Source organism: Oxyura jamaicensis, chromosome 1 (assembly GCF_011077185.1).
Source record: "Oxyura jamaicensis isolate SHBP4307 breed ruddy duck chromosome 1, BPBGC_Ojam_1.0, whole genome shotgun sequence".
In the NCBI taxonomy this organism is placed as follows: domain Eukaryota; kingdom Metazoa; phylum Chordata; class Aves; order Anseriformes; family Anatidae; genus Oxyura; species Oxyura jamaicensis.
The window spans coordinates 108,368,119-108,391,511 of NC_048893.1; the positions used below are offsets into that span (position 1 = coordinate 108,368,119).

General features: G+C 41.3%; 1 protein-coding gene across 2 annotated transcripts in view; it reads right to left on the reverse strand.

Annotated features, from left to right (window-relative positions):
- Window positions 1–22,177, reverse strand: part of URB1 (URB1 ribosome biogenesis homolog) — a 49,578-nt gene extending 27,401 nt beyond the window's left edge. For both annotated transcript variants that reach the window (XM_035315621.1, XM_035315620.1), the window contains exons 1-15: window positions 22,001–22,177; window positions 21,699–21,838; window positions 20,171–20,322; window positions 18,932–19,064; window positions 16,915–17,011; window positions 15,400–15,485; window positions 14,925–15,050; window positions 13,611–13,741; window positions 12,278–12,473; window positions 9,840–9,977; window positions 9,285–9,458; window positions 8,513–8,663; window positions 5,892–6,014; window positions 4,170–4,282; window positions 2,835–2,954 (exon numbers count right to left, since the gene is read on the reverse strand). In XM_035315621.1, the coding sequence (XP_035171512.1) occupies window positions 2,835–2,954; window positions 4,170–4,282; window positions 5,892–6,014; window positions 8,513–8,663; window positions 9,285–9,458; window positions 9,840–9,977; window positions 12,278–12,473; window positions 13,611–13,741; window positions 14,925–15,050; window positions 15,400–15,485; window positions 16,915–17,011; window positions 18,932–19,064; window positions 20,171–20,322; window positions 21,699–21,838; window positions 22,001–22,136 (2,016 nt within the window). In that variant the 5' untranslated portion in view covers window positions 22,137–22,177. The remainder of the gene's footprint in view (window positions 1–2,834; window positions 2,955–4,169; window positions 4,283–5,891; window positions 6,015–8,512; window positions 8,664–9,284; window positions 9,459–9,839; window positions 9,978–12,277; window positions 12,474–13,610; window positions 13,742–14,924; window positions 15,051–15,399; window positions 15,486–16,914; window positions 17,012–18,931; window positions 19,065–20,170; window positions 20,323–21,698; window positions 21,839–22,000) is intronic.
- Window positions 22,178–23,393: the final 1,216 nt, after the last annotated feature.

The window sequence follows — 23,393 nt, forward strand, 5'->3', positions numbered from 1 at the left end:
CCCCAGCTCAAGAGGCCTTATTCCTACTTATTAGGGCCACTCTAACTCCATAACAGTCTCAAAATGAATGCATTTTTTCAAATGAAAGCAAACCTCCACAGACTTAATCAGCTGGCCTCAGTGTAACCATGACCAAGGGCTAGTGTCTCCATCATTGCTGTTTGGCTTACTGCTCTCCCAGCAAGAGCCGAGAGGTGAGGCATGAGTGGGTTACAGCTGATGAATGGAACCCGCTAAGCTCTGCCAGACACACAGGCTCTGTAGGAAGTGGGCAAGAAGCAGTTCTAGCAGCCATGGGGCAGAGAATGGAGGTCTTTAAGAATGGCCAAAGAGGCAAAACATGGCTTACTCACTACTGGAAAAATCTGCTAACAGCAACTTCTTTCTGCTCCTGTCTTCTCAGAGCCTGTCCTCCTCTCGCCTGCTGTGTGCAGCACAAATCCCGCACAACTCCACCTTGTTCCTGTCCTCACACAGTTCACACATATGGGATGGATCCCACATGCACACTACTCAAGTCTGCTGCCAACAGCTGTCCACCTGACGGACAGCAAGAATGTAATGATCTCACTATGAGCTTTCCTTCCTATGCACTTGGAATGGAAGACTCCTACAAGCACTAGGGACACAGGAACCTACCACAGCACTGCCTTACACTGAAAACAAAGATGTCCCAAAGGCATAACCAAAGCTAAGAGCTAGAAGGTCTTCTGGGTCAACACAAAAAGTCCTTCTGTTGTCAGCAGTCAGTCAGCACAAACATCACGGAGGTCAAGGCTGTTTGGTCACAGAGCACTCATCCCTTCCACCTCAGTAAACCTTACTCCTGCTGTTTCAGGGGAGCCAGCTGTGCTGCTTTAAGTGGGTGACCACAGAGTGTTGTTACAGTAAGAAAAAAAGTCCAGAACCATTAAAACAGCCTGTTGAGAGGCTCTGAAAACTACTAATGGAATACAAAAGAAAAATCATTGCTATATTAAATCAAAATCAGGCTATTTGTGCAGAAAAGAGCTGGGTGAATGGGTAAACAGAAAGTAAATGAACGGTAGGCCATGACCACTGCTCAGAGAGAAGTCTGGGCATACTTGTAGGTGGGTTGGGTGGGGAGGTAGACACAGTTTTACCACAGTCAAGTCACAATTGTTAACATATTTTGCCCACTTTCATCCGATCTAAATTCAGGCTCTTTTCTGAGACACCCAAATGAGGAACTTGGCAAACCTATGTTCCCTCTGTGAGAGAGAGGAGTGAGTAGGAAGAAGAGGAGGAGGAATGGCTGTCTGAAGGACAATCCAGATGGCAGGCAATTTGAACTACACAATGGTTTATCTGCTTGTCCCTCACTCCCAACAACAGATGGAACCTTGACCAGCTTCCAAACTTTGGCACCTACGTTGGATGCCTGAAATTATGCAGGATGAATCCATGCCTTTGTTTCTCCCCATACCCAAAATACAAAGAAAGCCATCACAGCTCATTTGCTCAATATTTACTCTGTGTACACCCCAGCAGCTATAAAAATAACACGGCTGCTTACAAGAATCTGACACGATAATACATTTAATGAGGAAAAAAAAGAAAAAAGATCCATTTTTAAATAACTCACTATTTTTGGCAGAGTCTCAAAATAGAAATACATTTGCAGCTCTCATGAAAACAGGCAGGAACAGAATGTGAAATCCAAAAACATGCTTTCCGATTATACGGCACAGTGTTGAAAAATAAGCAAAACACACTCATTAGCATCTATTCTTAGCAGCCTTTCTGCTGACATAACTGCCCTAACTTCACTGCTTCTGTCTTCTCTAAGAGAAAATGAAATGGACTGAAAGTAAAAGAGGAAAGAAGAATGAGTCAGGCAGCCCACATCTCCACTCAGCAAAAGAATCCAAATACACGAGAAAAACTGCACTGGGTATCTTTTGATTGAGATATTCTTCATTACTGCAAGACAAAGATAACCTGCCTCTAATCCCCTACAGTGATCAAGGGCAATTAAAACCTAATTAAATTACTCTAACTTTGGTTTAGTGGACTGGACGTTACAATTGGACCCTGTAATTGAAGCTAAATGTAGAAATTAAATGCAAGAAGCTATATACATAAATCTGTATGCAACTATATTTATGGGACAGTATTGTCAGGGCTCAGAACACCTTTTTAGGTTTGTTCGTTGCGAGGAAGCAAGCTTGTTTGTTGGGCTTGTTTTTAATGTAGGACTATCCCTACTAAGGTAACTAGAAGATGCCCAGTTTTAAAAGAATACTGAAAACAACAGCTGCTGGTGTCTTCTGGAGACTTGTAGTTGATGAGCACTTCTGAAAGTCAGATCTATCCTACTTAAATGCACACAAGTGGGTTTTATTTCATTTTTGATTCAGACTAACAAAGACAATTTACAAGGGCAGAGTGAACATGGTATGCATAAGATTTTGGCACGGCAAGAGTGACAAAGTGCAGATTAAATACATCAAGATAAAAGAAGGATCAAAACTAACCTTTGCTCGATCAAATGTCTAGGCCATTGCAGGCACAAACTACATCGTAACATTTAATTCAGCCTAGGGGATGGATGAACACCGAAGATGTTTTTCTTACTGTTTCATCAACTGTTGCAGCAAATTCAGTTGATGGCATTTGCTTTCATGGAGTACTTAGCTAATAGTTTACAGCAATTTCCAAGAACAGTCACAGTAAATGGAAAGAAGACTCTGTTGGCCATACAAGCATACAGTAAATATATCCACCTACTTTAAGAAAAAGTTCTTAGAATCCTTAAATTTCAGACCAATGGAATATTGTGAATATCCTGATATTTCAGATCAAACACTTACCTTGATAATCAGCTTTTTGGTCGAAATTTTCAGATGAGTGTGGTTACTTGTAACAAACATTTTCATCAGTAAATAAAATACTGATTTTTCACCAGCTATCTTTTCTGTCTCAGAGACATCCTAAAAGACAAATATAATAACATTCCTTTGCATTCCTACAGCAACACTGTACAGGATTATTTTGCACTAAAGCAGATCTGTAATAAGTATATGATTTTATAGACATGCCCAAAAGTACCAAAGCCAGCAGTTAATGGGATGATTGCATTCTGTGAACCAGGAAGATAAGTATAATGTTTTTTTTGGAAAATGGCAGAAGAGAGGAGTAGCAAAAACACCAGCTAATATAAGAGTCCCAGATAAAGATACCTTTCTCCACAATCATCCATTCTACTTATATTTCTGTTATCCCCAGGAATTCAAATTTCCTACAAGTACTGTCTGAATAAGACAGTACCATAACCATTTAAGAGACTGAATTTGACCTTCAAAGAAAGGGAAACAATACAAGTCACAGGGATGCTGAACACTGTCCGAATATCAAATGACAATCCTCCAGCCATTTCCCCTGCTTTTCTCACTGACTTGTATTTGATGCCTAACAAATGTAACCCTCTGTAATGTTGCCAGATTTGGCTTCTATATTTTCTGTTAAAATCTCTGTCTACTAGAAGGGCAAAGCCAGAAGAAAATACATTTGCTTCTTTGCCCATTTCTTAGACTTTTCTTTGTTTGTTTTTCACTCTCCTCACTTCTCTTTTATGGCCAACTGCATAATGACAGAAAATCTGTAACACAGCATCACAGTTAAAACACACGTGTTCCTCTGCTTCTCCTCAAAGCTGGGCCCACTCTTTCTCCAGACATCTAAAGCAGGCTCTCTACAGCTCCCTAATTTTACAGGCCTGCAGTAAAGAAGAGAGCTGGGGCCTGAAATTTTCCAGCAATTACAGAGAAGAGGGACAGCCTTATTAAATGTCAGAATCTTCACCAGGAATGGGTGGAACATAAATGAAATGATCATTTCCTTAATCTGAAATCTGATTTCTACTTGTCTAGAAAGCCTGAGAAAATTCTTACTCTTGCAGTTCTCCAAGGACAACAAGAGCTGAAGGAACCTTGTCAGCCCTCTCCAGGTAGACAAAAATTTCTGTCCTTGCTTAAAAACTTTTCAGCTCAGAAAGAAGTCTTTACTAATGTTAAGTCTGTAATTCCTACCAGTGATACAAAAGGGTTACCCTCTAAAAGAACTAGACTGGGACTAGTTTAAAAGCAGGCTGTTCTGAATTTGAGGACTATGGGCTAAAGAAGCATAAATCTGCCTTGAAGTCTTACCTGTACTCTGAACCAGGCAAATTTATTTGCAGGAAGTTCCAATGCCACTTTCAGTACATGGTGCTGCAGAACAGGTGGGACCTCCTCTCGGAGGCCCTGATCAGTGACGATACCTGAGGTTTGAAAGCAATAAATAGTCAACTTTGGAATATCTTACTGAGATCATCAGGAAGGCTAATAATCATATAGGGTTTTCTAAACACCACTCTGAGATAAATTGGCAATTTGTAAGATTCGAGACCATGAGACCTACACACACACAGACAAACCCGTTATGGTTGGTGGATCTAAGGCTGGAACCCAGCAAGGAAAGTCTCACACCTGCCCCTGGCACAAGCTATTGCTGAAGCATGGAAATACAAAATCTCTTCCATCAGTCTCAGCTACCCTCAACATCACAACCAGTCACCTTACAGGCCATAAAGTTGTGCAGAGACCCTCACAGGGAGCTCCAAAAATTGACCTGCCCACACTTCGACTGCAGTCTGAGATCAGCTGTATAAACCTTTGATGGCAGTGTACTTTTCATAGTCTATATAGTACCTTTGCGGTCCACATTAGAGAGAAAACAGTAAATTTTTAAATGACAGCATCACATCAAAAGCCTAATCAACAGCAAGACCAACTAAAATGGTACCAGCTGTTTAAAGCACACACAGATAAAAGGCAGAAAAATATGCTGCCTTTGGAGAGTATGTTTCAATCAGGACAAGGGGAAGAAACAACACAACTCTCAAGCTGGAATCCAAAGGACGGAAGTTTCATGATTAATTTACCCCACATCATTGTCTACTTTATCCTCTTTCATCAAAACAAATATCCAAGCTCCCTTCTGAGAATGGCACTTTATTTTCTAACTTAATTATTTTATTATGTAACAAAACATACCATCAAAGAGATTTCTGCTTCGTGGTGCCCTGCTTTTTGTCCATTTTGAAAAAAAGCAGAGCAGTATAAGAAATAATGGGACAAACAGGATGTGTGATTTGGACTTATGTGATAAGACAGCTGATTTGGCGGAAGGAGGCGGGGGTTCTTGTTTGTTTAAAACCCCTTTCTGCCCTGACAGGCTTTAAGTATGGCTTTCACATAACTCTCAGTCTTATAAATCCCAGACCTGCATAGGACTTGGACAATTGTTCTAATTTGGTGGCCTATGAGCTCTGCTGGCCCCCAGACAGCAATAACGCCCCAATAACATTTTGCTCTCTCCTCCAGTCTCCATTTTAAATGGCTGTATTTATTGTACCACAAGCAGTAGTGGAAGATCTTGCCCACAGCCCGTGATCTGTGGGTCATTATCCTTGCTGCATTAAGCAGGTACAGAACATCTGCTGACTCCTGCTGTGTGAAGAGGCATACCCCCAGTGAACACAACACCAGAGACAAAAACACAACAATGTTGCTAATACGCTTCCTCATGTGGGTTTTTCACAGCAGGTAATGCCATACAGAATACTGCTCCTCTCCCCACAGGCTGCAAAAATACAATAAAAATAAAACAACAGCACAGCAAGTGGAAAAAACATATATACTCGAATGCTAGGATTTTCCAGAGGACACTGGCAAATTCGTACGTGATTCTCCTTCGCCCCAAATTTTCTATGACCTACCCTGTTAAAACAAAATCTGTATCATTGTGGTTAAGAAGAGTGAGGAAGTAACTTACTTTGCAAATAGCCAGTGAAAGCAATTAAGGTAAAAGAAATATGCATCACATACCTTTTAAAAGCTTGCTAAAATCAAAGTTGCTCCGTGCTACCAAGTGGGGCACAACCTTCTGATAAAGGCATATGACCTGAAGCAACGCAGCTTTCAGAAACAGTGTCTCAGCATCGTCAGAACCTAAATCAAGTGTTAGCATAATTAGTTTCTCCTTCCTTCACATCAAGAAAAAACAGTGTAGCACTTCCATTACCAATCATGAGAATCACTAACAATATTTTCAATAGACCTGCCTATGAACTCATCGGTCATCTTCCTCACTAACAACAGGAAAAAAAAAACACATAGTGGAATCCCCAATTTCCTTTTCCAGTATTACTGTTCTGTTTTTTTAATTCTATCAGCTTATTCAGTGCTAAAGTGACAGTTGCCATTTTTGATTCTGAAGTGCTCATACAGATAAAGATAACCTCAACATTTTAACAACCTCTGGAAGAATCCAGCCAATCCCGCTGCTGTTCAATTTAAGGCTGAAAACCAGAAAAAAGGAAAGGAAGAGATGATAGTCAGGCCACTCTTTGTCAGGGATACTATTTTAACCAAATGCCAGGTAGGTTTGACTGGGGAAGGGCATAAGCCAAGACACTAATTTATTAGTTCAGTTAAAGGTTTCTTTCTTTCCCTTATTTCTTTTTCAAGATGTCTTGACTAGTGGATGACAACATGTATCTGTGAGAGAGAAATGCCAACCCCAGCTAAGGCAGCCACTTACTTCTTACGAGAAGCTATTTCAGCAGCTAAATACTCTTTCAGTTTATAACATGAGGATGCATAAAAGCTACTTGTTATCCAGTTACTAATGAGAGGAAGCAAAATAAATGAAAGGCAGCCAGAACTTTTTTTTTTTTTTTAACACTTATCTTTTTCCTGCTAACTAGCTCTCCGTCAGGGGGCCATGAAGAACTGGACGGATGCCATACAGAAACGTTGTCATTGTTTGTTTGAGTCTCAAATTCCATTAAAAGAGATTTTTCTGGTTGCCACAGTGCAAATAAAGTTGCAAAAGGTGAACTAAGTGTAACAACTATAATGTTATCATTCTAGCATGAAGAGAAACTAAAGCTACAGTTCTTTAAAAAAATATCTGCTCCACTGGTTTTAGCAGGCACTCTACCAGTAAATAGCCTTGGAGGGTCAGCACTGAGAACTAATCCGCTGCCTGAAGTCACACACAGAAGGACATTCTCTGAAGAACTCTCTGCTCCAGAAAGTCTCAATGTGGAACATGCCCTGTCACGGGCACGAAGCTGTCTGTACATTTATCTTCAGTCTATATGCAAACCATTGCAGGCTGCTAGCCAAGCTACAGAAGAGTACTAAAAATTCCAGTTCCCTGCAACGGGACAATGAAAGCAAGTCCTTCAGCAAGGACACTGTTTTTGTGAGAATAAAACTGAAGCCTTTGACAACAACCCTCTGTCCCTCTTCCAGAAGCTGCACACTTCCACTCCTGTGCTTACAGCAACACAAGCTTTTGTATAGCCACAGTAACTAGCTGCTTCACAAAAAAAAATGATCTCATGCTAAAATAACATGCCAAACTAAAATTACCCAAAGCTATTTGTCAGTTCCCCTGCCTGTTTTATTGTGTCACAGCAAAGTACTTGTACTAGCACAGGAGGATCAAAGACAGAAGGGTTCAGCTCAACACAGGGAACTACAAAGTCCTGCATCTGGGGAGGAACAACCCCAAGCACCAGTACATGCTGGGGGCCACCCAGCTGGAAAGCACTTTGCAGAAAAGTACCTGGGGATGCTGCTGGTCACCAAGCTGAACATGAGCCAGCAATGTGCCCTTGCAGCAAAGAAGGCAAATGGTGTCCTGGGCTGCATTATGCAAAGTGTTGCCAGCAGGTTACGCAAGGAGATCCTTCCTGTCGATTCAGCACTGGTGAGGCCACAGTTCGAATGCTGTGTTCAGTTCTGGGCTCCCCAGTGCAAGAAAGATATGGAGCTACTGGAGACAGTCCAGGGAAGGGTCACAAAGGTGATTAAGGGACTGGGACATCTCTCTCATGAGAAAAAGCTGAGCGTGCTGGGACTGTTTAGCCCAGTGAGAAGGCTTAGGGTGTTCTCGTCGATGACTATAAATAAATGAAGGCAGGGTGAAAAACAGATGGAGCCAGGCTCTTTCCTTTGGTGCTCAGTGCCAGCACAAGAGGCACAGGGCACAAACTGAAACACAGCCTGCTCCATCTGAACCTCAGGGAACACTTTTTTTTTTTTCTTTGAGAGTGATGGAGCACTGGCACAGGTTGCCCAGAGAGGTTGTGGAGTCTCCCTCCATGCAGATCTTCAAAACCCAACTGGACAAGGTTCTGGGCAACCTGCGTTAGGTGGCCCTGTTTGACCAGGACATCACCAAAGGTACCTCCCAACCTCAAATATTCTGTGATGCTGCAACAGCAGAAAGTTACACTGCTTAACCTCCCAGTAGCAATGCCAGCCTTTACGTCAAATTGTGTTTTAAGCAATTCTGACAATGGTCAGAATTAAACTGCCTGAAGAAGTGAACAAAGCAAAGCTGAGTAGTAAATGCATGGCTGGTATCTGGACTCTGCTGGTTAACATCCATTCACACACTTGTAAGATGCGATGACTTCACCTGCTTTGCCTACCATGTTGTTCAGCAACTTCTGCTGTCTCAGTCGTTTCTTCCGCAGTGGAAATAGCAGTTTCCCTTTTCTCCTCTTGCCCATCAGGATTTTCTTTCCCTTGCTTCAGAAGGGACTGCCAAACAGCTACTATATTGTTCATGTCTGGTAAAAGCTAGAAGAAAAAAAGAGAATTGTGTTAACTCTCTTGTGTGAGACAAAGCCACTCTAATGAAAATATTTAGAACTAGCCAAAATGAGGAGCTGCTGCTCTTCACAAAGTTCATACTGATCTTCTATTCACTCTGAAAAAGACCTGAAATCAAGTAGTTTACCTTCAGTTTTACATAACGTAAATACATGAAAGAACATTTTATTGAAAAAGATTACTGTAAAAAGTTTAGGCTTGTTTTTTCATCTTAATGCCATACTATCAACTCTAAGGCTACCTCGTCTAGTAACTTCTAACTGAATGAACTCTGCTGACTTCAACTTACTCAAACCAGAGGAATTTGCTTCTGACCCTACTCTTGAAACTCATTTGCAGCACAATAGCTGCCAATGTTACAGATCTATCTGACAACAAAGTTTTATTCACATTTCCATCAGCCAGATTTGTTAGAAAACTCATCTATTACCACACCAGTTACTAATACCTTTTAAACCACAGCTTCCCCCTGCCAAAAGACACCATCTCCTTGTCCAAGGCCACACCACTTAGGGACAAAATGCAGAGGAGTAGGTACCTGCCACATAATGACTCATGTTAGACCCCAACTGCCTTTTTACTTTGTACCTTGCTGATGGCTTCTCTGTACAGCTGTACAAATTCCTGCATCGTTGACAGTGAGTAGATTTCTGATTTTTGCCAAGTTTCTTCATTCAAGCAGTACTCAATATTCTTCAAGGCTCTTTTCAGAATCATTGACACAAGTGACAGTATGCTGTGCTTCACTACTTTGCTGGGTAACTGAAAGAGGGAAATTGAATTCATGATATTTCAGTAATTCTTTTACTGCTTTGAACATTCTCTGTACTCTGAATGTATGTTAACATTTGCTAATGAATTAATTACTTTCTAAGCTTTGGATTGCAGGAGAGAACCTGTAGGTTTTCAGACTCCCAGCCCAAACTGCTAGAGAGCATTGGCAGAACTGGTGCTTGAGAATACCTGCTGGAAGCAGTACCAATAGGTTTTACTTCGTATTCCAGTGCTTCCCCATGCCAGCTTTATGCTGCAATTGACCATATAAAACTTACAACCAACTTAAACTTATTGGATGATCCCACGCTTAAATCAAATGGTATTAATTAGGACATAAAAATCCACTGAAATATAAATTGCTCTTACATTTAGTCCTTGGGTGAACGTTATTTTATTGCACACTGCAGGGACTGTTGTTACCATCACTATAGAAAGCAACCTGGGAAGAGGAATAAACTCTGAAGTCTTAAAAGAGTTGGAAATCTCTGGTTGAGCCTCATAGATCTGAAATAAAAACAGATTAATCCAAATTAACATAGTTGCAGAGATAGCAGCTTCTTCTGAGGAGCGAGTTACAAAAGCGCTTTGACTTTTCAAACACAATGACAGCACCAAATCAGCATCATAGGAGATCCCGAGTTGGAAGGGACCCATAAGAATCAAGTCCAACTCCTGGCACTGCACAGGTCTGCCCAAAAGTTTAGGCCATGTGACTAAGTGCACAGTCCAAGCTCTTCTTAAATTCAGACAGGCTCGGTGCTGTGACTGCTTCACTGGGGAGCCTGTTCCAGTGCACAACCACTCTCTCGGTGAAGAACCTCCTCCTGATGTCTAGTCTAAACTTCCCTGCCTCAGCTTAACGCCGTTCCCGTGGGTCCTATCACTGGTGTTTATGGAGAATAGGCCACCCGCCTCTCCACTCCCCCTCGCGAGGAAGTTGTAGACCGTGATGAGGTCTCCCCTCAGCCTCCTCTTTTCCTGGCTGAACAGGCCCAGTGACCTCAGCCGCTCCTCACATGTTTTCCTTTCCAGTCCCTTCACCATCTTTGTTGCCCTCCTCTGGGCACTCTCCAACAGCTGAATGTTCTTTTTGTACTGTGGTGCCCAGAACTGCACACAGTGCTCGAGGTGAGGCCGCACCAGCGCAGAGTAGAGCGGGACGATCCCTTCTCTTGACCGACTAGCGATGCCGTGCTTGATGCACCCCAGGATACGGTTGGCCCTCCTGGCTGCCAGGGCACACTGCTGGCTCATATTCAACTTGCTGTCAACCACGACCCCCAGATCCCTCTCTGCAGGGCTGCTCTCCAGCGTCTCATCACCCAGTCTGTATGTATAGCCAGGGTTGCCCCGTCCCAGGTGCAGGACCTGGCACCTGCTTTTGTTAAACTTCATGCAGTTGGTGATCGCCCAGCTCTCCAACCTGTCCAGATCTCTCTGCAAGGCCTTTCCATCCTCATCCAAGTCCACAACACCTCCAAGTTTGGTGTTGTTGGCAAATTTGGTCAAAACTCTTTCTAGTCCTACATCCAAACCATTTATAAAACCATTGAAGAGGACTGGCCCTAAAATGGAGCCTTGAGGGACCCCACTAGTGACCACCTGCCAGCCTGATGTGGCCCCATTTACCACAACCCTTCGAGCCCTGCCCATCAGCCGTCAGCCAAAAATACCAACTTTTACACAGGAATGCTGAAGAGCATCCCCCCAGGCTATTCAATGAAATGAAACATCCACATGCGACCTGCACCCCTGCTAAAAGCCAACACTTTTCAACAGATTACAGGTTGCATTTGCTCACTTCAAGCTAAAGTGAAGAGGCAGAGGCAGACTCAGAAAGGCTAGAAGTTTTTTCTAGCTGGGCTTCTATGTTGCCACATCTCAAAAACTGCATCAGCAACATGAGGTTTCCCGCTATTTCTTACATCCATCTCTTCCTTCCTGGTTTAGTTAAATGTTTATACAGCCTCCTGCTCTAAATGTGGCTCTTTAGCAAATGACCTTCCAGCTCACTCTGTCTACGCTTTTTAAAGCAACTGTGGCTCTGAGCCATGGCTCATTTTCCTTAGCACCCACCAAAAACAGGATGCCATTTCCCCCTCTCCATTTACCAACTTTGACATTTAACAGCATCCTGCTGCTTCTTTCCTAACACGTCCACAGTAATTGATGGTGTTATTTCAGAGCCATTAAGTCCTTCCCTTTTAACTCACTTAAAACTCCATCACCTAACTTCCTCACTGCTGGTTTGTTTTAAAACCATTATTTGTGAAATTCTGTGCCTGTCTGACTTTTTAGTGATTTCAATAAACTCTCTTAAAATACTGTTCGCTTACAGCTGTGAACACACTATCTTCAAACATGAGTCTCTTCCAAAACAGAACAGCTGTTTCCAATACAAAAATAAAAAACTCCACTCCCTGATCTTCCACTTATTTGCTGACTCATTTCAGTGAAACTCTTCGCTATGAGGACCTGGTCTAAATCAAAAACAATTCTGTTAGTTTATACCTAACACGGCCACAGGCTGACTGGGTCCTGTACGGCAACAGTACCCAAACTATAATAAATTTTACACAGCAATATCTCTCGGTAATAATAGCAAAGGCAGGCTTCCCAGTCAAGAACTTTGCTTAGTAACTTTTCACTAGGTCAGGAATATTTGACTTTACCATCTTTCCTATTATGACTTTGGGTAATTCTGCAGTACTGCTTAGCCAGCACTACTTGTTTTTTTGAGGAAAAAATAGTATTGGAATCGCGTATTTCTATGTAGAAGTGGTATGCATCATTCATACTCTTACCTTTTTGAGTAACTTCATATTATCCATCCAAGCTGACTTTACTCTAGGAACAAAGGAATACTGGGTCTCCTTGAAGTACCTATTCAATAGGTCTGGACATACTTTAAGAATATTCACCACAAGATCAGCAACCATTTCATCTTCTGTTGCAGTTTTTAAACCAAGCAGAAAGCGCAGAAGCACCAGGTTTCCTCCCCTGTTGAAGATAAAAAATAAGAAAGAAATCCTCACTTTGATACTTTACATGCAATTCTAAATCTGCAACTCCGATACCGTAATGCAAAAAGTTAGATTTCCTCTGGCACTGGGACAAATCCAAGGCAAGATCTCTCAACCTGTTCACATAATCTCTGAGTTTATATTGAGAAAAATAAGAACTAAGTTTACCTCTAATTTTTTTTATGACAAACAGTAATTAGTTTCAACTAAAACCACAATGTTTCAGAAACACTCTAACCAAACATCACAAAGCTGAAAATGTACTATTACAGCTTTAATATTAAACTTGAAAGCATTCCATGTTCTTTCAGTTCTCCTCCCCTCCCCCCTCCTTTTTTTGTTGTTTTCTTCTATATATCGCTAAACAAAGAGAAAATATCAGGTTAATACCAGTTAAAATTTTGCTCTAGCACCACCCAGTATTAGTACCTGCTACTACGATCTATCTTCATTGCCCAGACAACACGATGAAGCAAAGGCATCCTATGATATTCCCTCCATAGAATTACAAGAATCTAAACTGTTTTCTCCATAAATCACAGTATCAGCGTACATATATTTTAACTAGTTACCCAATGGAAACAGTAAGGTCAAACAGAATTTCCAGATTAGGTGTTGCAGACCAAACTCTGGCTTTACTGCAAGCATGGGACATTTTGCCAAGTTCTAGAATAAACCACATCTGGTTTTACCATATGTAAATTAGACTAGATATTTTACTATCATCTGATCTACACTGCAGCTTTGGTATTTTATTTTCACACCACAAACCTGTGGTCCAAAATCACACCTTATAATAAGGGACTTGGTACCTAGTCATTCATTGAAGTGGCTCAGAGAAACACAACCATTACCTCCAAAACCCTATGAATATAGCTGAGCACTCTCTACTCCAGTAGGCAGATGCATATGAAGATAAAGTAGTTCAATCTTGGAAAGTTAAAAACAAAAGCAAAACAAAACCCAGCAATATATTTCTTTTCTGCCACAAGTTGCTGAGATAGAAGTAATATTAAGCAAAGTTAACTTGCAAAGGGCAGACAAGAAAACTAGTGAGGCCTTTCTTGTTGCTAGCACAAAGCACACATACAGTCTCAGCTCACTGGTGATTTACCTTCCAGAAGTTCCAAGACTTGGGTCATAGAAAGTTATGCCATGTTTCAGAGAGCAGCAGAGGTCCATCAAAAAATTATGAACAAGTTCTCGTACCATCATCTTTCCTGCATCTTCAGAACCTTTAGGTACCTATAAAAATCAAAAAAAGGAGTAAAAAAGACATGATTTTCAGCATCACAGAAGAAAGTCTTGCCTCAATCTCAATGTTTTATAAATTTTATGGAGCACCCTTTATATAGAAAGGCTAAAAGAAAGTTTAATTTAGGTTCAGGTTAAGAAGCTAAGTTTCAGTTTCTGTATTAAACACATTAAATATTACAGTATTTGTTGTTTCACAGAAAGCAAACCTCACACACTTATTTAGGTAAATATGTACTATCTGCAGGGCATTACTGACCTAGGATTTTTGTTAAGAAGACAGAGAAAATGGAAGCTACAGAAAAGTAGTGATATATAACTTATGTAAATTGGGGAAAGGCCACACTGGGATTTTGACGACTGGGATGTAAAATTACAAACTTTCAACCTTACAGGCAGGTTAAGTATGACAAAGTTCAGAAACACAGAAAAAAAAAGTCACTGAAGCCTTCAGTGTAAAGCAGTGTAGGCCAATTTGGCAGAAGATGGAACAACTTTAATATAGGACAAGAAAGATGGATAGCTAACAATGCACTGAATTTGCCAGTGTTTCAGGGAAAGAGGGTAGGGCATGAATGCCTTTACGGTCACTGTACTATAATGCAAGAAGTAACCAAATACCCATACCTATCAAAAAGAAGACAAAAAAAGGGAACCCAGATTCCATTAATCTTTTACATTACTTTAGGAATGTGATTTTGTGGACTAGCAGAATCAGCTACAGCTCAATCAGCCTTTAGAAACCCTGCCAGCCTCTCAAACTGTGCAAGCTGAAAAGGCTGGCAACCATCTTGGAAGTTTAGATCTCATATCAGATCAGTTTGCAGGATGGAAATGAGGCACATAGTAAGAACACTACTCCTAGCATATTAGCTTATAGAGACATCAATGTGTCCAGGCAATGGACTATTCACACTCAAATACCCCATTTCTTCTTGGTCAACAGATCTGCATGGCAGTTCTGGCAGTCAGGGAGGGGAAACAAACCCTCCTCCTCGAGCAGTGAGAAGCAGCAGAAAATCACGGTTTCTTTTTCAGTAGCCCCAGCAGATCTCTCCTCTTGAAATCCCAGCTACTTAAACACAGCTAGCTATTTGAAAACCCATGGGTTAAACAAAGAAGAAGGAAAAAGGCAAGAGAAGAAAAACAACTAACAAGAAACAAGCTACCAGACCTTCAAATCCCCAGAGCTGACATCAGTAATCCCATTCCATCGGTAAAGTGAAGCTATGTGATTCAACACTTCTGCAGTAAAAAAGCGCACCTTCTGTGTTTTCGTGATATTTTTATTTTGAACCACCTGAAAATAATTAGAAAAACAGAAAAACTTTATTGTAAGTTATCGCAAAGGAATGGCAAATTAGCAACATATTTCACAAAATCCTTAACTAGCTGCACAATGACTCACTTTCAAAGAGGACATCAGAAAGACATAACAAGCTTCAGTCCTCAAACAGTATGATGACCAAGCTATCAGCCTCCAACAAGTAGCATCAGCAATGGACACAAACAAACTTTCAGCAGTTTGCAGCAGCATGGTGCAAACATACTGAAGAGCTGTATATTTTACGAGAAATTACTGCAAATTGTTTCCAGCAGCAAAGAAAAGAGAAAACAAGAAGCAAAGATGTTTCAAGTATATATCATACCTTAGTTTTCAGTGTGGAGAGTAGAAGATTGACTGTAGAAACTTTGTCTTCCTTTATTCCAGAACGAAAAATAGCTGGAATGAAATCTAAGACGACATTTCAAACGTTAAGTAAAGATGTGAAAGCTATTTTCATATTAAAATACTTCAGGGAATTCATACCCATTTCTCTTCAATGTCATACTATTTACTTTGCTGTTATTTTAAGAATGAACCAAAAGGCTGCAGTAAGAGTTCAGAAGGATGATGCCTCTATAACCACAGTGACAAATATGTAATGCTGCCAAACCTACTTTCAGCGTAACTAGCTAAGTTCCCAACTCAGTTATTAATACCTTTTGCAACAGCATCTGTCAACTTCAAATATATTTCAGGTCCCAATATGCTGTGCAGTATTTAAACTTGAGTTAATGATGGGCTTCCTTTCCACTGATGGGCTCAGAACTGTTTCCCTGGGTGAGTCTCAGAAGTTTGCAGGTTACCTCTAAAACTGCATCAACTTTGAGCTCACCTGTGCGTTCCAAGTTTAGAGAACTTGTACATCCCAGACAGGGTAATGAGAGCCAGATGGGCTGACTGGCTCAGCACACTGTGAACTGCCATCCCGAACTCAAAGAACTGAACAACTGCAAGCAACTGAAGGAAATCGGCAGCTCACAGGGTAGCGTGAACAATAAAAGTCAATAATTATGACCTGGTTTTACTCCCTCACCACGGAAGAAATGAATTCCAGCTAACAGATATTTTTTTATTTATATATGTATTTTTAAGTATTTCCAGGTCCTGTTTGAATTCCTTAATAACCACACCAAAGGCAGCAATTTACTGCTTGAGAAACATCAGCAGTAGTTTTCAAACCACGGAAGTCAACGTAAGTTTTACATTCAACTTCAGCACACAAGGGATCAGGTTTTCATTAAATGTATTTAGGATTTGACTTTCTGGATCCTTGTCAAGTCAGTTTGGCCCCATTCTCCAAGAGACACAGACTGGGCTCCCATGTAATGCTTCCATAAAGGATGCAAGTGATGTTACATAGGTCTCCTGAAACACTGACAAAAAACAGTCTTAGGGAGTGTACAAGAGTTGGCCTGCATGAGGATGGAAAGGAAACTACAGTGCATGCGGACTTCATCTTTAATGCTTTTCAAAAAAAATAATAATAATAAAACACAGTATTACTGTGTTATGAGCAAGTCTAGAGGCCATGTAGCTTTCTTTCTGCTTATTGACTCTCTGGCCTCAAAAGTTGTATTACATTTTCTTTTTTTAGATCTATGTCATCAAGGGCTTTCTATTTTTGCACTGCTTTTTGAGAAGCAAAATGTTATTCTCAAGTGAAAGAGATACTTACTAAAACACCGAAGAAGTTTAAAGTTTCTCAGGTAACAAAAATAAAAATATGCTTTGTATCTTATTAGTGCTGTTTAACTGGTTCACATTTTGAATTAGCTCATATTTATTATGATCTTTAAAAGACTCTACCTTAAAATAAATGCAAGCAATTGTGAAATACCTTTTAATTCCAGCACTTGTATCAAGATTGCATTGTCACCAGCAATTAAAAACGAGAGAGCAAACTGAATATAGCCCATGCGGACATCAGGTCTCCCCTTAAAGAAAGAAAAAAGATATTGTTGGTATGCAGTATTAATTTTGCAGTTGTGTACAACCTGTAGCAATTGATTATCATTGTAGGTACTATAAAAGATAAATGAAACGACTTCCACAGACAGGTTATGTACAGCCATGCAGTATTTTTTTGAACACAAAAATACTCAAGAATGTAATGAGAGCCGCACTGCTCCATTTTTTTTTTTTTTTTACTATACAAACTTCCAAAGCAGCGCTAATCTTGCGGACTCATGCCACCTGTTGCCATCTTTGGGATGCAGTGCATTACACATGCTCTCCAGCTATCACACTTGCTAGCTTGGTCATGCAACTGAGACAGGCTGAAGAAAAAACAAAACAACCAACCTACAAATTCAGACACACTGGAACTAATGAAAGCTTTGCCTGGAATATGAATACATCACATGATTTCCTACAGAAAGTTCAAAAAAAAATTAAGTTTTATGTAAAAAATGCCTGAAACAAGCTACTGGACAGGTTAAACATAAGGCAAAAGTGACTCATGAAAGGTTGAAAGAAGAAATAAATAAATTAGATTTGTGCTTTACGTTTTGGGCTCATTAATTTTGTATTAAAAATTCAGCTCTGATAGCCAGTTGTGATGTAGTAATTTCACTGAAAGGTGAGCAAGAATAAAATCTTCAATCAATTTTGGATTTTTTTTTCCTTGTATCTTACTCATGTATCTAACAAGGTTGTGGTCAAAAGACTATATTCACGCATTTCAATTTAAGGGGTGGTGGTACTCCCAAAGACAGCTTGTGCAATAAGGTCAAAAACCATGAAATCTGCCATTCCTAATTTGTTTATACATAAAGAAATCATCAAGTAGAAGACCAACCCCCATACCTCCTCCCCCCAAAGAAAACAAAGACCCCCACACCTCTCTCCCAGACATTACCTTTACCTCCTTTGTCACCAGACTGCACAAAACCAATACAAATGTATACATTTATTCTGCAAGTGATCTTTAAAAACTAGAAACAAAGTAGCAGTGCTGAAAATAATACTGGATTTAATACAGACATATTTAGAATGAAATACAAATGTTTTTGTTCTAAAACACTGGTTCAGGTCAACCTGACTATTTTTAGCAAAACAGAGAGGAAACAAGAAATAAAGTTCCTTTTGGAAAAAGAGGAGTGACTGCTTCTACTCACTCGTGTATCCTCCTTTGGGATTTCAACCAAGAGATTGTTTTAAACTCCTGGTTATATTTTCAAATGCAATTACTCTGACAGTAGGAGTACTTGGCAAAATCCTCTCTCCATTAAAACATCTGGAGAACCTCCATTTATTTCAGTGGGACCAAACTGCAATCCTTGCATTGAAAAAAAAGACTTAGCTCTTCACATATACCAATCCCTGAACAGTTTTCAGAAGTTAACCACCACTTTCACTCTATTTTAGCCATAAAAAGGGTAGCCCACAGAAATGATACCTTTTACATTTCATCAAAGCTTATTAGAAACAGACAAGGCCATTTGATGTTAAGCAGTAAATACTACAAAGCAGTGTTATAAAGGTTAGCCTGAGGAGTTCTGCACCCTGACAAGATGAAAATGATCAGCACGGGATGAAAAACAAAGCAAGCTATACCTCGGGGTGCAAGCCAGCTCTCCTGCAACTGCAAAGACTCAGAAACATGCCCTGGGGATTTCCTACATAAGCAGCCGGGAAGCTCCTGCCCCATAGATTAGTTCTGCTGCCAATCAGAAACAATCAAGAAGCATTTCAGCCTGACACAGAAGAGGATGAAAGAGGCATGTTCTTACAGATGAAAATATGGCAAAAGAGTCTTTGGCAACAGTTTAGTTTTAAATAACTTGATAGAAGAAAACTGATGGAGCCAAGGCATAGCATTCCATGGCACACCCACAGACAGACATTTAATTTACCTTCTTATCTCTTTTCTTCACTAATCCAGGCAGAAATTTGTTATTGAAATCAAAGTGGCTGTACACGTCCCTTGCTGAATCTGGCCCCTGAGCCACCATTGCTGACAACAGGGTAAGGCACACTCGGCTCATCCTAGAACAAAACAGAGGACAACCTGCAAGTTATTTCCAGGACGACAGTTATGCAAACCCCAACCCAAGAGATTAAAACGTAAAGAAAGGCGGTGTTGAAACAAAATGAATTATCCCATTCTTCCTCTGACATCCACCCAAGCCTTCAGACGTTTCAGGCACAAAGCAATTTGCAGAGTCAGTCCCAACCTGAACAATAAAGATGGATATTAGGAAAGTATCCCCACACATGCAAAGCTCTTGCTGCTACTGATAGGAGCTTTAACTGAACATGTAACCATGTTATTTATACATCACAATACAAATTTAGACCAAACACACATTATTACATTATTTATAAATAACTCTGGTGTTCTTAATAAACAGCTTATTTTTCCAAGCATATTTGGCAGGACTGAGGCCTCTGTCCAAAAACGCTTATGTGCTTTACTGTCACAAACAGGTCCATAGGAGCTAAAACTGATATCAAAGTTAATGACATGCATTGCATAGGCCAAAGAAAAACTATATTTTTCTTCGGCGTTGTGTTAGTTGAATGATGGCAATCTTCTTGCATTTAAGTATGCAGCACAGGAACAATGTTGTTGACATTGATCTAAATCCCAAGATTTACTCTCAGTTTGGATTCTTGCTCACTGACCACTGGGAAAATTTGCCTGCGAAATTAGAAGGGAAGTTAAAATAATTAAAACCATTGTTTAGGCCACGTTGATAGCAACTGGGAAGGAGGGGAGAGACAAATTTCTCCAGAAGTTGTAATCTTTAAATTATTAATAAATGCAAATCTTGCACAGTTTCAAAATCTATTTTACAATATACCTATCCACAAGCATTTGGAATCGTATGTGCAGTTAAAACACTTGTTGCAGTGAGATCATCTCACTGGTCTAGGAAGTATGGTCATGTCCATGAACTGGAAACCTTGCAAAGACTTCCACGTGCAATTATTTTACAAAATGTGGAACAAAATCATTAAGTAACAGTGGGTCATTAGCAATAAGTCAGGCTGAGTTTTGCAGTTTCTTGTATTGATGTGCAAGACCCATGCAGCCCTTTGGGATCAACGCAGAGAAACTGATTCTTCTCAACAGTATGGAGAAGACTTACCTGTGATTTTCAGAATACAGTGCAACATAGACCAATCTCATGTAGGAATGAATCAACTTTTTGACTATGTTCATTCCCACAACAGAAAAATGGGAGAGGTCACTGGCTGTCCTCAGTAAAATGGCTTCCAGAGCTTGAAAGATTAATATCATCTGTAAAATACATAAATATGTTAGTATTTGTCAATACCAGTTGGGCTTGAAAATATTAGCCGAGCAACAGTAAAAAAATGCCTTTAAAAAGAAGATTAATCCTACCACAAGAGGAAAACTTCCAAATATGAAGGCAAAGTTAACTCCTGAATTCTCTCCTAAACACTTCATTTTCTAAAGGATCGATTCTGAGAGTGCAAATCTTCAAGGAAGCCCCTATACAGACACTATATGAAAGACTAGAGCCACAGAGAGGCAGACAACTCCTTTTTTTTTTTTTTTTTTTCCAGTTGCTAAGCTGATGAAATTCAAAGGACAACCTCAGTTGGAAGCCCATGCCATACGTGCTGACCGAAGGCCTGGACAACCCTGGACAAACAAACTGAATGCAAAAAAAGGGTCCTTCCTCACATGTGAATGGAAACCTACGTGTGCATGCATGATTTATCTGTATGCACAACGGCAGCTTCTGCAAAGGCAAAAGCTGATTGCAGCATAAATCTTAGCACAGGCTGGATGGATCTTTTTAAGCTGGAAGCCAAGACCTAGGGCTGATGAACCTAAGCTGTAAGAGGGAACTGTTACTAAGCGCACAATGAAACCTGCTGGAGGAAACCATGTGAACTGCTCCAGCCTCTCAATGAGCTCCTGGCTGAAGCTAGAGTCCATTCTGCACAGGGAACATATTCATTACAAGTATTAGCCTCCATTAGAAAAAGGATCTTGAAGAAAGCATTTAACTGAGCATGGTTCTTGTTACACAGATTGTCATTACATAGACAGAAATGACAAACTAATGCAAAGATCAACGCATGGAGATTAAAACGAAGAGCATCAAATTTTATGTTGTAAGCAGACTTAAGTTATTAATGCTGGCACAGTACCCACAGTGAAAAGAGCTTTTTAATTCTTTAGTTTACTCACCATATTCTGAGGAAGAAAAACAGTGTCAAGCTCAGATGAGAAAAATTATGTCAACTTTAGCAGCGGCTTCTTGGGCATATTGGTGTATCAGGGAAATGTCTAATTATGAGAACAACTGTTTTCACCAGACTATTCTTTTTTGTGTGTAATTGTTTCTGTTGAGCCCTTAATTTTATTTATGGTCTCCTGTTGACATTTAAAGAACTCTAAGAGGTTAATTTTGGCTGGACTACTGGTATTACTGGACTACGTATTAAATACAGGGATGTCTTTAGGATGGAAAGGCCATCTCCCACTTGACCAATGCTTCTCCCAATGTGACTTCCAGTTTTAAAATAAAGGAACCCCACACCTAAGTGTTACCAGGGCTATTTATGCTGTAGAACATTTCTTTGGCAGTCCTGCTCCCAGTCAGGTCAGTCATTAGCACACAAACCCCAGGGCCGACTTACTTCGCTTTCCGGCTTCCTCTCCCCATCCAGCAGCTTGAAAATTTCGGCGCACTCCACGGAAATCTTGACGTACCCCTCCACCACATCGTACAGCTGGGCAGCCGGCAGCTCCTTCGCCACGGACACGAAGGTTTCCAGGCCTGCAAGAGAGGGGCGAGCTCCGCATGAGGGGCGAGCTCCGCATGAGGGGCGCCCCCCGCGGCTTCCATTATGCCACGGACGGCGGCTCCATCCAGCCCCCGCCTGCACCTCGCGGTCCCCCCCCCGACCCCAAAGCGGGGTCCCCCCGGCCGGCCCCTCACCCTTCCCGGCGGTGCTGGGGTCCCGCAGCAGCGCCTTGAAGCGGACACCGGTGAACTCGCCCTCCTCGTCGCGGGCTCGCTTGGCCGCCGGCGGGCCGGCCCCGGCCCCGGGCACGCCGCGCCGCTTGGGCGCCATGTCGCTGCCTCCGCCCCGGATGCGCCGCGGCAGGAAGAAGCGGCCTCCTCCGGCCGGAGCGGGGCTCCGGGGCTGAGGGGAAAAGGGGGCGGGCCGGGCTGGTGTGCCTCGGAAGCGGCTCTCACGGGGAGTGCTGTGCTCGGGGGTTAATGGAGGGTTTGCCCTCAGTGGGATGTGCCCGGAGAAGCGGGGTGGCGGTGGGGAAAGCCTTGCTCCCAAACTGCTGGGTGCGAAATGCCAGCAGGTGGAACTGCTACACGTAGCTACATCACATCGGTGAGGCAAAATGAGCGCCGAGGTAGAATGCTGTCCAGAATGACCCCCTGCTCCTACTGACAAGTAACAAATAAAAACAACGTGACTTATTCGATGCTGTTCGTGAGATCAGGTTTTTTTTGTCAAAACTGCTTTTTAACTGCTTTCCGTGTGGAAAAGGAGTGGTCCAGAAGAGGGCAACATTAACAGCCGATCTAGCATTTAGGATGGGCGAGCGCTTTATTGTCAATCGAAGCTGCTGCGGTACTTTGAGAACAAACAGTAGAATAAAATACAGATAGCAAGCAAAGTTAGGAAGCACAAAGTGATAAAAGGAGTCCTTATATTAGATATAAGGAGTCCTTATATTGGATGTGAGACTCACAAAAATTGAGGGGGGCATAAATGAAAATGAGTTACTAGATACTAGTTACAGGGGCTTTTTTTAGAATAACTGAGTAGAACAAGGCTGAGAAGCATCTCAGTGCTGCTAGTTATGGCATGTCCCATTCAAATTATGTTAATCATTTACAATATTTCCAGAACTACTGAAATATTAACTCAAAAGATTTCAACTATTTCTCTGTTTGTTTTGATAGCAATTTCATTTGGAATTAACTGCAGTATAGCAAATCATGCATTCAATTAATCTGTAAAAGATCATCAATGGGTTGTTCTGAATGATAAGAATCCTTTATTTCACCTTACATTTTTCTTGAAAAACACAGAATCACAGAATGGTTTGGGTTGGAAGGGACCTTACAGACCATCTGATTCCAGCCCCCCTGCCATGGGCAGGGACACCTCCCACCAGACCAGGTCACCCAAAGCCGCATCCAGCCTGGCCTTGAACACCTCCAGGGATGGGGCATCCACAGCTTCTCTGGGCAACCTGTGCCAGTGCCTCACCACCCTCATGGTAAATAATTTCATCCATATATCTAATATAACGTCTCCCCAGAGTCTTTTCTTCTCCAGGCTGAACAACCCCAACTCCCTCAG